Below are 14,057 nucleotides of genomic sequence, written 5' to 3' on the forward strand. Positions count from 1 at the left end.
GATCACAGGAAACACAGATTCATTAGTTGAGGTCGACACACAAACACAAACACCCACATACACACTAATAGTTATAGAGTGAGTGATCTTCAAACTAACCCAATAAGTAGGACTCAGGGTTTGTAATATAGAAATCCTTCAACCTGGACCAGTTCAGAGATGATGCTATCAGAACTGGTATTCACCAGCCCCTCTCATTTATGAACAGCATCTCCCTGCCAAGGGAATCCTTATTAAACAGGTGTAATAAGCAGCCTTCTGTGCAACGATCCAGAAGGTTAATCTAAACCAATAATTGCACTTCAACATCAATATGAATACACCTGACTCAATCAGCCTGTTAGAGAACGCAGAATATGGACGCATCAATAAAACAAGGCTTCTTATTAACCCTCCAATCTAATAATTTAGAGCCGATAGACCGTCCATTACCTTCAGCCCATAGCGTAGAATAAGACACTAAGACCCAAGACCTGCTCCACGTCAGACCACTAGAGAGAAGACCCAGGACCTGCTCAACGTCAGACCGCCAGAAGACCGAAGACCTGCTCCCCGTCAGACCACCAGAACAACCAAGACCTGCTCACCGTCAGACCGCTAGAAGACGTGGAGACCTGCTCCCCTTCAGACCGCTAGAAGACATGGACCCCTGCTCCACGTCAGCAGACCGCGAGCGGAACAATGGGCAACATGTTTTCGCCTTCATTTGCAATCCCCCCGATAGTCACCTGTGTTAGGAGGGATCTCGCCTGATAACCGGCCTTACCTCGATTCTCGGAGATATGACTCTGGATTAAACGGCAGCCTTCTACTTCATGTCAGTGATGATATGTGATGGCGGCAGGTGCGGAGGACGCAGCCCGGGACGGAGCAGACCGGAGCCTGCTAACGGAGATGAGAGCGAGGAAGCGCACCGCCATGGACTGCGGCTGTGCAGGGGATCAGTGAGGCTGAGCAGCGGGCAAGGAGAGGAGCGAGGGGGGAGGACTGATGGGGGTGGGGGTCCCGAATGGGCCACACTCCCCAGACAAGGTTTCTATCTGAGAACTCCGGCACACAGCTCAATGCCATGAGGTCCAGTCCCGGCCGTCTCAAGGACATGGGGAGATTTAAGGTCTCCAGGTGGGTTTTGTGTTAGTGGAAAACAGTTTACTGTGAACCACCAATAAACTTAATAAAATGAATGGGTGACAGACAGTTATTGAGTCACCTTAGTTAAGCCGTGCACTGACTGCAGATAGATTTGTCAATATCAGTCCAGGTCCCTCGGGGTTCCGTTACGGAGATCACTGTTTTTGTGCCTTTTAACTAAGCGTAAACGTCACCGATTCCTTTCCTTTTTCCCCTCATTCATCGTCCATAGTTTGAATGCTTAATCACTGCGTCCCACCCTATTATATGCATAAGGTGGGCAGTTTGAGACCTTGATTGTTTCCATCTGAATGGATTATAAATAGGCCTAGCTCCTGTCATTGCAAGGCACCGCCGCTAGTGGGCAGTCTCCAGCTGGTATGAGTCATCGGTGCGCACCTGTGAAGGGAGAGGACCGGAGGCAGACGCGACTTGAATCTCATCAGCTTTTATTATTTTTTTCCTTTAAAACAGAAAATGGTCGCTTTACAATGGGCCTTTCAGGCAAACCCTCACGTTAAACTTGCCAACACTTACAAAACGGTATCAAAAGTGCACCATAGTGTCAATACATCTTCTCATGGTCTAATATTTTATTATTTTTCCAATGATATTATCTTTTTCGTAATATTTATACAAATACCCCTCTGTACACTGTAGAAATAAACCACCCACCAATCCCCACCCCTCCCTCCGCCCCCCCACCTACCCTCATCCCCTCAACGCAAACTCAGAACTGCAGTGTTGAAAGGTGAGAGTGGGAGGGGAGTTTGGAGGGGCCAGGAGGAAATAGAGGGGCATTATACACATCATATGAGTCATTAAATACCCGTTCACCTCCCACACCCCATGCCAGAAAATGAATAAAGAATCGCAGGCCACTGAACCCACCAACCACCCACTATACAAACCCCTACCGAACCCAATATTGTTTCATAAAAAACAATGCCGACAGCCATCTTCTCATTCATTAAACGGACCCCTGCCCCCCGGGCGGCCGCCTTCCCGGCCCGGCACCGCCCCTCAGTCTCTGGACTGGTAGAAGAGGATGTAGCCCGACTCAGAGTTCTTGGAGATCTCGGAGGTGAGTCCGTAGAACTCCTCTATGGCATGGGCGTCGATTTTCTGGAGGGGACAGGGGGAGGGGTTAGAAAAATCCACATGCATTGAACGAGAATAACTGCTTAGCACACGATCAAACTGTGCGGTTGTGTGCAAGTGCGTGCGGGTGTGTACCTCTACGATGTCATCGTCAAACAGAAGCCAGAAGTCGTGGCTCTTCACGATGGCGATGTAGTGACCGCGGTTCGGACCGCTGCACACAAACAAGAGCCACACGTAGTAAACACCTTCAGCAGTCGAGTTCAATCAAACAGAGGTACTATTGAGCCTCAACACTGGAGACAGATCCATACTCTAACATACACCTGAGACCACGAGTACTTACCTCACTATTCTAACTATTCCTAGTGTCAGGATATTGTGTTGATGATGAGCATTATTTAACGGAACTGGTGGGTCAGATTTAAGTGGTGGGAGTACTAGACAAACCTCAATAGGGGTTTTTAATCTTTAAAGGTTAAAATAGGGTATTATCCTTGACTTCCTCTCTTTCTAAGAGCTGCTCCACTCCTAAAACCCTTTCATGTGATCAATTTAAGACGCTGGGAAACAAACCTCCCACAATGCACCACCACGGCCACCAGGTCGTACAGTCTCTCGGGGTTGGTGGCGTCTCCGGACGTGTTGAAGAGGCGGAGCTCCAGGGGGAAGACGACGCGATAGGACAGCTTGGTGTAGCGCTGCAGCTGCTCCATGTACTTGAAGCGCTTCAGGTGCAGAGCCAGGATCATGGGCAGCTTCTTCACCCGCATCCTGGGAGAGAACCACATCGGGTCAACACACACATCCTGGGAGAGAACCACACTGGGGTCAACACACATCCTGGGAGAGAACCACACTGGGGTCAACACACATCCTGGGAGAGAACCACACTGGGGTCAACACACATCCTGGGAGAGAACCACACTGGGGTCAACACACATCCTGGGAGAGAACCACACTGGGGTCAACACACATCCTGGGAGAGAACACACAAATGTGCGTGCACACACACACACACACACACACACACACACACACACACACACACACACACACACACACACACACACACACACACACACACACACACACACACACACACACACACACACACACACACACACACACACAGGAACAGACCTTTTGTGTGCCTCTTGTTTGCTTCTGCACTCTTCGCAGTAGTACTTGTACTCGCTGCACAGCGTCTCAGTATTACTGAAGCCTCTGTGCGACAAAAGAGATTGATTCAGATCCTCTACATCACACAAGATTGGATTAAAAAAAAACTGACACCAGGGGAAATGAAGAAGGCTTCACTGATGTCCGTTACTGTAGGAAGCAGAATGCTCCTCCCACACGGAACGTTTGGACCAAGAAAACGCAAAGACGGGTTTGACGGTAAATTAATTAACAGGCACAGACATACAGTGCCTACAAGAAGTTTCAGTTTACTTTCAAATAGTTTGTCAGTCGCTAATAAACTGTTTATCGATAAGCAAGTGGGGGTTAGACATCTTGCTCCCAGATGCCTACACATATGGACATTGGGGATCGAACCTCCAGCGACTATACTATCCCCTAGCCCCACTGTTAACCAAGCAGCTTCCATGGGACCATCACACCCAGCCAACACATGATGAGGGACCGTGCACCAGGGCTTACCTGAGGCAGTGAGTGATCGAGGTGTTCTGCTCCACGTCCACAGACAGGTCCAGGAAGTCCTCATCCTTGCTGCTTATCTGCAGAAAACATTCATTCACATGGACCCCCATCAATAGCAAACATTAAATACAAATAAAGAAGTTGTACCATATCTGATCCAAATGGTTTTTGAGACATCACGGGTAGACTATCGACACTCTAGATCCACGTCTACATCTCAATTCATAATATAATCCAATAACAAAACCACTTCTGATAGTGAAGGTTAAAACCATGATATCACCAATAGCCTCCTTAGACTTGCAGTCGGATGGCAGGAGGGGGATAGATAGGTAGTGGTAACTAGTGTTGCGGTCGGACTGGCCTACGTACCGTTTCACAGGTGAGGCAGCGTGTCTCATTGGTCAGTGTGCCCTGAAAGATCTCGTGGACCCAGGTAGGCGCGGGCGTGGCGTTGCTGTTGTTGTTCTGGGAGTCCAGCGAGCCGTTGGCCAGCCGTCCGTTGGGCTTATCCTGCCTGCGCTCCTCCTGCAGCAGGTCAGCGATGGTGTTGAGCAGGTAGTTCAGGAACTCATGAGCATCCTGCTGCATGTAGTTATCAAAGAGTTCTGGACAGAGAGAGAGAGACATACAGAGAGAGACAGAGAGAGACAGAGAAAGAGAGACAGAGAGAGACATGAAGAGAGTGACAGAGGGAGAGAGACATGAAGAGAGAGACATAAAGAAACATAAAGAGGGACAGAGAGAGAGACAGAGAGAGAGACAGAAAGAGAGACGAAAGAAAGGAAGTGAGATAGGGGAAGTGAGATAAAAGAGAGAGCGAGAGGAGAAATGGCAGAGTAGCAAATAGCTCAGCATGAGTAAATTAGGAACCAACCAACTGAACAGAGCTGTACAACGTGTTCAGAAAGGACCACAAGAAACCTCAGAAACGTCCCTACCTCACCTTACCTTTCCAGCCCCACCCAGACAGAAGGCCCACCCAGACGAAGGGTTAGGGTTAGTGTAACCCTAGCCCCCCTGAGGGGGGCTGCTCCGTCACCCTCTCCTCTCACCATTCTCCTTGCGGAGCCGGGTGATGAACTTCTTGGGCGGTATGACGCCCACCTTCCTCTTCTGGTTGGTGATGCTGTGGAACAGGTCCGCTAGGCAGGTGAGCAGGTTCTCCTTGCGCCGCGGCTGACTGCGGTAGGCCAGGATCTTCTCCCGGAACGGCCGGCAGAAGTATAGCGCCTGCAGTACAGAGTTGCAGTAGCAGGTGTTCCCGAACTGGGGAGGGGATGGAAAGAGCATTAGAGAGAAAGCCATTGTGATCACTTTACATATACATTTAGGCCATTTAGCAGGCGCTTTTATCCAAAGCGACTTACAATGGTGAATGCACATTCACACACAGAGCAGTCAGGGTAAGGTGTCTTGCTTAGGGACTCCTCGACACGCGCTAGGAGGAGCCGGATCAAACTAGTCCTATAGTACAATAGTGCAAAACCCCCATAGCAATATTAATAAATAAAACAACAGTAGCCAAAGGCAGTAAACGCATTCCACAAATGTTAAACTGTGAAGTGTTAAAATTGCGCAGGTAAAATATATTGTAAATGTTCCTGTACATTATGTCAGTCGCTGAGCCTTTAAAGAATGCAGTTCATCACTTACGTTGACGAGGCCGAAGTAGTGCTCATTGACGGGAAACTGCTCAGAGCCAATCTCTTTCTCCAGAGCAGAGGCATTTGCGCCCTGCAAAGAAAAAAAATTAAAAGAATGTACTTTAAACGAGATATTACGCTATAATCCTTACTGACAGATGAAGGGATTTATCACTCCCGACACCATTCTTACACTGGTTCCGAGGCGCACTGCATGGGGTGGTATGGCTTTAATGTTTTAACAGAGGATGGTGCTGGGACAGAGACGGGACCTGGTGCTGGGACAGAGACGGGACCTGGAGCAGGTCCTTAACTGCGCAGCTAGCAATGTCGTCATTCACCTATCAGCGCCTCACGTCCATCCGGCTCATTTGGAGAGCGGCTTGGACCTAGTTATCAGCCAGAATTTACGGCCAATGATAACCAGTCCGTCTTCCCACCCAGATATTGAACCAGGAAGGGTTGAATTGTGATATGTAACACGGTGGGCTAGCTGGCCGTCACCGCTGCAGCAGGTTCACCTCCGATCGGACTGCAGCCAACATATCGCTTCTCCTGTATGAGCAATTCACTACCTTTATAACACCCCAAACCTCCATCTATATCTCGGGGGGAATCGAAACGATATTCCAACCGAGGTGACGGGGACTAGGGCTACGAGGAGCAGGGCTAGGTGGGAGCAGGGCTAGGTGGGAGCAGGGCTACGGGGATTGGGGCAACGGGGCTAGGTGGGAGGCTGCTTCTCCTGACACTGCGACCAGAAGAGGATGTTTTCACTAAATTTGCGGTCACACGCGGGATATCGAGCCAGGGCCTTGGATCACATCTTACTAATCACCATCACCAACCCCTCTAACAAATAAGAGAAAATATTAGAGCTTACCATGGTACAAAAAGAGGCGAATTTTGAGACAGTCATTAGGATTTCCATTCGGCCAGCGCCATCTTCCCCCGTGTTGCGGCGCGCGGCTCCTCGTGAGGCGGTGGGCTCGGAACGCGCGGCTGCGCGGTGAGTTCTACTGCATCACCGGGTTACTATAAAACCAGTAAACTCACCATAAAGACCGTAAAGACTCCCAGTAAAGATTCGTGTTCACCGAGGTACGGTCACAGCCTTCCCAATTCAACCTTGCGCTAATAAATTCTGTTGCTCCGTGTGTCAAAGTTATGTTGAGAGTTGTATCTTCAAGATATATAAATAGATGTACACCATTCCCAGTTGTACATATGAGCAGTCGTTTGACCGCTGAATACAGATAATACGAACTAATCCGATCAATTTGTCTTGTCGTTCGGCTCAACGCAGTTCGCCCTCCCGTCAAAATGTCCACTGGAGTTGTAAACAAATCAGAAAGAAAGTCCAGACAATCCACTATCAACATCTGATTTAGGACCACTGATGTTCATAATTTGAACGCGCATTGTTAAGGAGATATCGGTACGTGCTGACCCTGGGTCAGTTGATGGGTGTCCCCTTTGCTCAGGCGGCAGGTATTTTGCTCAGGCGATATCCTCGGATGCCTGGATTTGACTTAACAAGGAGGAGCTTTGGGTCCTTCAATCTCTCTTTCCGCCGTACCCGCCATCTTGTGAGCGAACGGGGGTAAGATATGCTCCGCTCTAAAAAAATACTTTTATATGTACATTTGAGTAGTATTGGGATATAAAGCCACGTATAGAAACATTATAATGAATACCCTCAGGATATTGAGTTATTAAGCAGTTGATGGTAGCTGAGGGCAGAGTTGACGCTGTTGTGTGTGACTGGAGCGGTGGCGTGGTTCCCATGTGGGCTGCAGGATCGACGGGCCTTAAGCCACGAGAAACTAGCTTTACATTGACCACCTCCGATATAGTCAACGTTTATGCATTCCGACGAGTGGTTTTTCTTTTTAAATAATACGTGTTTGATTAATTGTAAAAAGATTTGGTTGATGTACAGCAACCCGGGAAGATCAGGGAACTACAAGGGTTAAGCAGCCCCCGGTTAACCAGGACCCTGGTTAATTCACAAAAACGCAAACCTTTTTGTGTTTTGATGTACAGGACCCCTGTCATTTTCTTTATAATATGAATGCGTGATAAATTGATACATAAAAACTGATGTAGTTGATTTCCAGACAAATCCTTGAGGTGGTCTTTTAAGGGACCGTCACTGTTGGACGTTAACTTCATCCTGCGACGTTATAAGCAGAACTGTTTGATGCCCAAGTAGAATTGCTGATGAGTGTCAATGTGTGGTTTATTCGACAGTAATCGGGCATCATGACGAACACCAGAGGCAAGAGGAGGGGAACGCGGTATATGTTCAGCCGGCAATTCCGCAAACATGGCAAGTATACCCCCTTGTAGAACTCTGACTAATGTTTACCTGTCTATTAAATGTAGTTTAGAAACAGTTTCCAAACGGTCACTGGGTCAGGCAAGCGTTTTGTAACATTTTATTTAATCGTGCAGGACCCATTCCTCTATCCACCTACATGCGCATCTACAAGAAGAATGACATTGTTGATATCAAGGTAAGTTTCAGCCTGACTGTTCAAACTGGTTTCTGTTGGAGAAGATTGTACCATGTGCTTATGTAGGCCTGCAGTTTATTGACAACCATTTATATTAAAGCTTGGTGTATTTTGTGCTTTGCAATTAACACTTATCCTGATTCAGTTCAGTGACATTTCTAAAGGACCATTCCAGAGGTTTTGGTCAATCTGACATATTTTCTATCAACATTCCTTATTGGCATAAATTTGGAATTAGATTGCTGATGTGATCGTCAAAATAAATACTTTCACCCGTTTGTTGTGGGAAATGTTGTCACAATTCTGTTATATTGTGGATGTTTCTCATGTAGTTTGTTTGATTCCAGGGCACAGGTACCATTCAGAAAGGAATGCCTCATAAGTGCTACCACGGTAAGACTGGTAGAATCTACAATGTAACCCAACATGCTGTCGGCGTCATCGTCAACAAGCAGATCAAGTGAGTACAAACATAGTAAAGGCTGCCTTTATCACCTTTTGGTTGATGGAACGCCTGTACTTTCACCTGCCAATCTGAAATAAAGAAGTCCCACCTTCACTTTGCCACAAGGATCGCTAAATGTCCTCAGTGGTCATTCCGGTGGGGCAGAGTACCTTCCTTGAGCAGCCCCACCCAACTACTGTTGGCCGTGGGCCTGCAATGAGGAGACAGTTTTCAGTGTTTCCCACAGACCAGGTAGCAATGTTTGGCGGGTGGGGGGGGTTAGGACGTGGACTGCTGTTGGTGTTGGAAAAGGATTCCAGTCGGGGAGGTGGCGCATTATTGAAAATAAGCCCCTTCAGGGCGAAGTAAGACACCCCCGCTGCGCGTTTGTGTCCTGTTAGCCCTGTCGGTGCTTATTTTCCCGATAATGACCGGCGTTCTATACATTATCCCTTACATATCCCGCTGTTTCGGGTTTGCCTTTGTCGGTGTGTTGAGAGGATGAGCGGGCGAATCCGCTGTCAGTGCGTGTGCATGTATGATAGTCGGGTTTGTCCAATAAGTTGTAGTTTACCCGAGCCCCATTGGCATGTGTGCGCGCTTGTCTCTGTGCGTGTGTGAACGAGAATGACAGGGAGATATTGCTATGCGGAGAAGAATGATATTTATATTTAAAAATCCAAAAAAAAAAAACTCGTGCTCGGTGTTGATTCTGTGGCGCTGCGCCACATAATGGTCTATGTATGGGAAACACTGGTTTTATTATCAGTGACTCATTCATTTTGGTATTGTGCCGCTATCTTTGGTTACGGCTGTATTAAAGGTTTTCCGTGTGTCTCCTCTCAGGGGTAAGATCCTGGCCAAGAAGATCAACGTGCGCATTGAGCATGTGAAGCACTCTAAGAGCAGGGACAGCTTCCTGCAGCGCGTCAAGGCCAATGAGAAGAAGAAGATTGATGCCAAGGAGAAGGGCACCTGGGTGGAACTCAAACGTCAGGTAGATAAAGCAAAGATGCATTCGATGAAACATTTATCATTCTTACACCATGAGTTGAATGATTGGTATTTAAATAGCCCCAGTCTTGGCTGAATTTAGTTATACTTAAGTTTAGTTAGAACTAATCTGTTTGGATGTGTCTTCCCCCGGGTCCTGGGTTAACCCTGGTCCCTGTCTCCCCCCGACTCCTGAGTTAACACTGGTCCCTTTCTCCCTGGTCCCTGAATTAAAGGACAAATCCGGTGTAAAATATATTTGGGATGTTTTGTATGATAACGAGTTGGAACGTTAGTTTTGGAGCACAAAAACCGCATATAGATGCATTCTTCAGTTGGCTGTTTGGAGCCGACTATCAAAACGCTATAAACTTGGAACGATGGGGGCATGTGTTATGGTAAAAACTAAATCGCTATTTTAAACCACTTAAAAGGCTAAAAGTAGCCCGACACTTCTTTGGTAGTATAATAAGGGTCTTGACATATAAAATGAGGCATTGTTAACTTTGTTAGTGTACAGATTGTTTATTAAAAAGGCAGTTTTATGCTCCCAGACGAACATTCCAACTCGTTACCATATTAAACATACCAGATCCATTTTATAGCGGATTTGTCCTTTAACGCTGGTCCCTTTCTCTCCCTGTCCCTGAGTTAACGCTGGTCCCTTTCTCTCCCTGGTCCCCGTCTCCTCAGCCTGCCACGCCCCGTGAGGCTCACTTTGTCAGCACCAAGAACAACTCTCCTGTGCTGCTGGAGCCCATCCCCTACGAGTTCATGGCATAAGCTGAGCCCAATAAAGACGTTTGTACTCAGGCCGTGTCTCTTGTCTCCTTGGTGTCTTGTAGGGCTGTCAAAACGAACTTCGCTATTCGAATATAATTCGAATTTTTTAAAAAGGAGAACATTCGAGTGCGGCAACTAACGTTCGAACTTTTTTTAATTAATTTTTTAGCAAATTTTATTGACAAGTCAAGAATTACATTTAACTTTTGCCGAGCAACGACGCAAATGAAAGTCAACGTTGTGCGTCGTGACGTTCGGCAATCGGCATTGTATGCTTACAAGATGCTGGGAAGCAGCGCGCGAGCAGACACAGAGATGGAAAGCATAACTTTCGGATTTCCATCGAGAAACGGGAAGATTACATCCAGAGAACCCGTCATTTGCAAATTATGCTGCAAGTCGTTAAAGTACCACTCGACTACGAGCAACATGAGCGCACACCTCCATTCAGTGCATTACTCGGAGTACGCAGAACAGTTAGCGGCTGAGGAAGAGCCACGGTCAAAACAGCCAAGAATAACATCGTAAAATAGCAGTGTGTGTGTATTTGAATGATTGAACATCAGCTTCTTCATTAAACATCATTGCTTGAATATTTCTGGCGTTATATCTTACGTATTTATATAAGTTTTGTATTGATTTGGTAAAACTTGTTGCAAATGTTACATAACAGATTTGGTTGACGCGCCCTCTAGTGGACGCGGGACGTAGGCCTAATAATAGGATGGTATCGGTGTATATAATGATATAATAAAAAAAACATTAAAATATTCGAATATTATTCGAATATTCAACATAAGAAGCATTAGAAATTCGAATATGATTTGAGGGGAGGATTGACAGCCCTAGTGTCTTGTGGGTGGACTTTAGCACTGTGACCAACAGCCATCCCTCATTGAGGATCACTCTCCATGGCTCATCGACCACTGATGTGGAACACAACTTCACAAACGGTGATGGTGCCGCAAGCTGAATGCTGTACGCTTCACATAGATGTGAAGAGGCTGTGCATAAGGTCATTTCCTACAACTTGACATGATTTTTTTCTTGACATGATTTTGACTTAATCCTCTAATCCAGGCTGTTAATATGGTTTTGCCATAAGAGTTGCTTGCCATTGAATGCAAATTACTAGCAAAAAGATGATGGCAAAGTCTGTTGGGGAATAACCGTCGGCTGTAGTAATTGCAACACTCAAAGAGCCTACACCAGGGGTCCGCAACCCTAGGCACGCGTGCCACCACTGGCAAGGGGCAGCATAATCATTGGCACACTTGGGGAAAAAAACAACTTTATTTTTATTAAAATTCACGCACAATGCGGCAGCATAATCATTACTACCGATTTTTCTTTTGTGCTTTTTTCAGTTTTGGGCATTACCTTCCTGTGCAAATATATTTAAATTAGTTAGCAGTGTTCTGAAATTGCATCAATTAATATTTTTGAACCTGAGTAATGGAAGAAAATATTCAAAATATTGCAAGTGGCCTGTATGCATCACATTCACATGGTTTTGCAAAGCTGTACATGTCTTAAGATATTGTTGTGGATGGTTCCAACAGTCTATTTTTTACATTTCTCACAGTGCAAATATGTTTTTGAATGAGTTTCTGAAAATGGTGTTTTAAGATGGGACAAATTATAATTTGTAAGCCAATGTTGCAAATAACAACCAAAACATTTAAAATGTTGCTTGATTGTGGACTATATGGAAATAATACAATTCCAGGTCTTCTGGAAATGTTTTTGGTCGCTGTGTCATTCAGCTTTTTTTTTTTAATATATAGTTTAAGGCACATTAACGAGAAAATGTCAAAGTGGCGCTGCATGTAGAAAAGGTTGCTGACCCCTGGCATACACACACTTTATCGCATGGCTAAAATAACTACGTGTACAACAGGGGGCAGTGTAGGCTCAGAAGCCGGTAGCTCAGTATGGTCAGCTATTATGCTTTAGTATGATTTGTTAGTGTATTAATAAGCTGCTTCTTTTTCTTTTTCTTATATAGTCGAACAATAATTATGACTAAACATGCAATAGTGGGCCTATATGATCAAACTGGTTTGTAGTCGTCTATCCTACTTAAAACATCTGTGTATAGGTCTACTGAATGTAAATGCATCTTTGTGCTCTTTTACCAGGCCCAAACTTGTATTAGGATTATTTTATGAAGTGTAATTTTCCATCAGCTGTCAATCAGAGATCGTGATGATGGTTTCTCTGTGGACCACACCATGCCTCTCATGCTGTTTAATCAGCGGAGGCTGAATGGCTGACTGGGTATTTGACAAATGGGTTATCTTACCACAACAGTACTTTGCCCAATATTTACACCAATTAGGGCAGGTTTGCGGAGATACCGGCAGCAGCTGGGAGAATGAAGTGTGTTTGAGAGGAACAGGGGAAAATTAGGCCAGAGGGTACCTGAGTCAACTTCCGAGCATACATGGAAGTACAGGTTGTGAGTTCCTCCACAGGTTGGGTTCTAGTATTAAGTACTATTACTGCACATTATGGTAGTAGTTGTTACTGTAATAGTGTTGTAAAATGCACTGGCTCATTAACCAATAGTGGATTACTAAAATAGCTTTGTTTGCACAGTAAGCATTGACATACAGATTAATTAGCAATAAAGCTACATTCATATACCTACATATATTGTTAAAATGTAAAGACATGGGTTTTATCAGAATAATAGGAAATTAAATCCATAACAAACTATCTCAACAAGAAACTGCGGACCTTAAAGAGCTGTGGCAAGAGGAGCACATGGGGGTTAATGTATTATACAAATAATACATAGTGCTCACCACTGAAGGGTGTAAGGCATTCCTTCATAGACATACAACATCTGTAACTCAAATGATCTTCATACAGTTGATGTGAAGGCTGCTGGTGTGGAATGACTTACGAGCAGAACGTTTGATAGGGTCTCTGTTTCATATCTAAATGTCAACCTATGGCCCTTTAGGCCACAGGTTGGCTATGCTTCTCTCAACATCTGGGCGTACCTCTACTGAAACAGTAAACGGTGGGTGTGTACGTACACGTGCACTGCGCGTTGTTCCCCCATTGAGGATGGATGTGGGGAGCTGACTCATGGAAGTTACTGATTGAAGGAAGACTTTAGGTAAACATGGCCGCGGATAGGGAGAGCAAGCAGAGAGGGAGGAGAGGGGAACGGGCCCGGGGAGGAAAACCCACAGACGAGAGTGAGCTCTTTAATCACACACATTTGACACACACAGATTGAGTCGGTCAGTTTAACCAGTGGGGCCCGAGCAGCCGTATCGACCCGCGCCGTTACATATTAACCCAACACGCACGCACACAGAACCGCAGATAATTTGATTGAGAAAAACAGACACTTTTAAACCTCTGAGGGAAGAAGAGCCGTTTGGAAACTGAGATTGCAGTGAAGGTGTGTGTGTGTGTGTGTGTGTGTGTGTGTGTGTGTGTGTGTGTGTGTGTGTGTTTCTGTGTATGTATGTGTGTGTGTGTCTTTGTTTAGGGTTGTTTGTGTACTTTTTTGTTTGTGTGTGGGGTGGGGGGGATTTCCGTCCATCCGTCCATCACATTGTTTAAAACAACAAAAAATCAGTAAATAGTTATTTACTGACCTGAGAAAATATGCGGCTAAAGATTAATAATTTGGATCTATAGCTTTGTGAAGCTGTAAACAGACACCGGTGCTGGAACAACAACCCGACCGACCCAGGAGACGGAGTGCTCTGCTCTAGTCGGCTGAACTCCACCATGAGCCCCCAGCCAGGG

The 14,057-nt window shown here is 45.8% G+C and overlaps 2 protein-coding genes across 2 annotated transcripts; one reads left to right on the top strand and one right to left on the bottom strand.

Annotated features, from left to right (window-relative positions):
• Positions 1–1,559: 1,559 nt before the first annotated feature.
• On the bottom strand, positions 1,560–7,032 carry usp12a (ubiquitin specific peptidase 12a). The gene is made up of 9 exons (XM_056584211.1): positions 6,427–7,032; positions 5,554–5,634; positions 4,953–5,166; positions 4,270–4,505; positions 3,898–3,974; positions 3,376–3,459; positions 2,809–3,006; positions 2,368–2,446; positions 1,560–2,256 (listed from the first exon to the last, which is right to left on the bottom strand). Exons 1-9 carry the CDS (start codon positions 6,472–6,474, stop codon positions 2,155–2,157), a joined length of 1,119 nt encoding a protein of 372 aa, XP_056440186.1. The 5' UTR covers positions 6,475–7,032; the 3' UTR covers positions 1,560–2,154.
• On the top strand, positions 7,033–10,313 carry rpl21 (ribosomal protein L21). The gene is made up of 6 exons (XM_056584213.1): positions 7,033–7,146; positions 7,797–7,875; positions 8,001–8,062; positions 8,410–8,522; positions 9,354–9,504; positions 10,194–10,313. The coding sequence occupies exons 2-6, from the start codon at positions 7,809–7,811 to the stop codon at positions 10,281–10,283; spliced, it is 483 nt and encodes a 160-aa protein (XP_056440188.1). The 5' UTR covers positions 7,033–7,146; positions 7,797–7,808; the 3' UTR covers positions 10,284–10,313.
• Positions 10,314–14,057: the final 3,744 nt, after the last annotated feature.

Source organism: Gadus chalcogrammus, chromosome 23 (assembly GCF_026213295.1).
Source record: "Gadus chalcogrammus isolate NIFS_2021 chromosome 23, NIFS_Gcha_1.0, whole genome shotgun sequence".
Lineage (NCBI taxonomy): Eukaryota > Metazoa > Chordata > Actinopteri > Gadiformes > Gadidae > Gadus > Gadus chalcogrammus.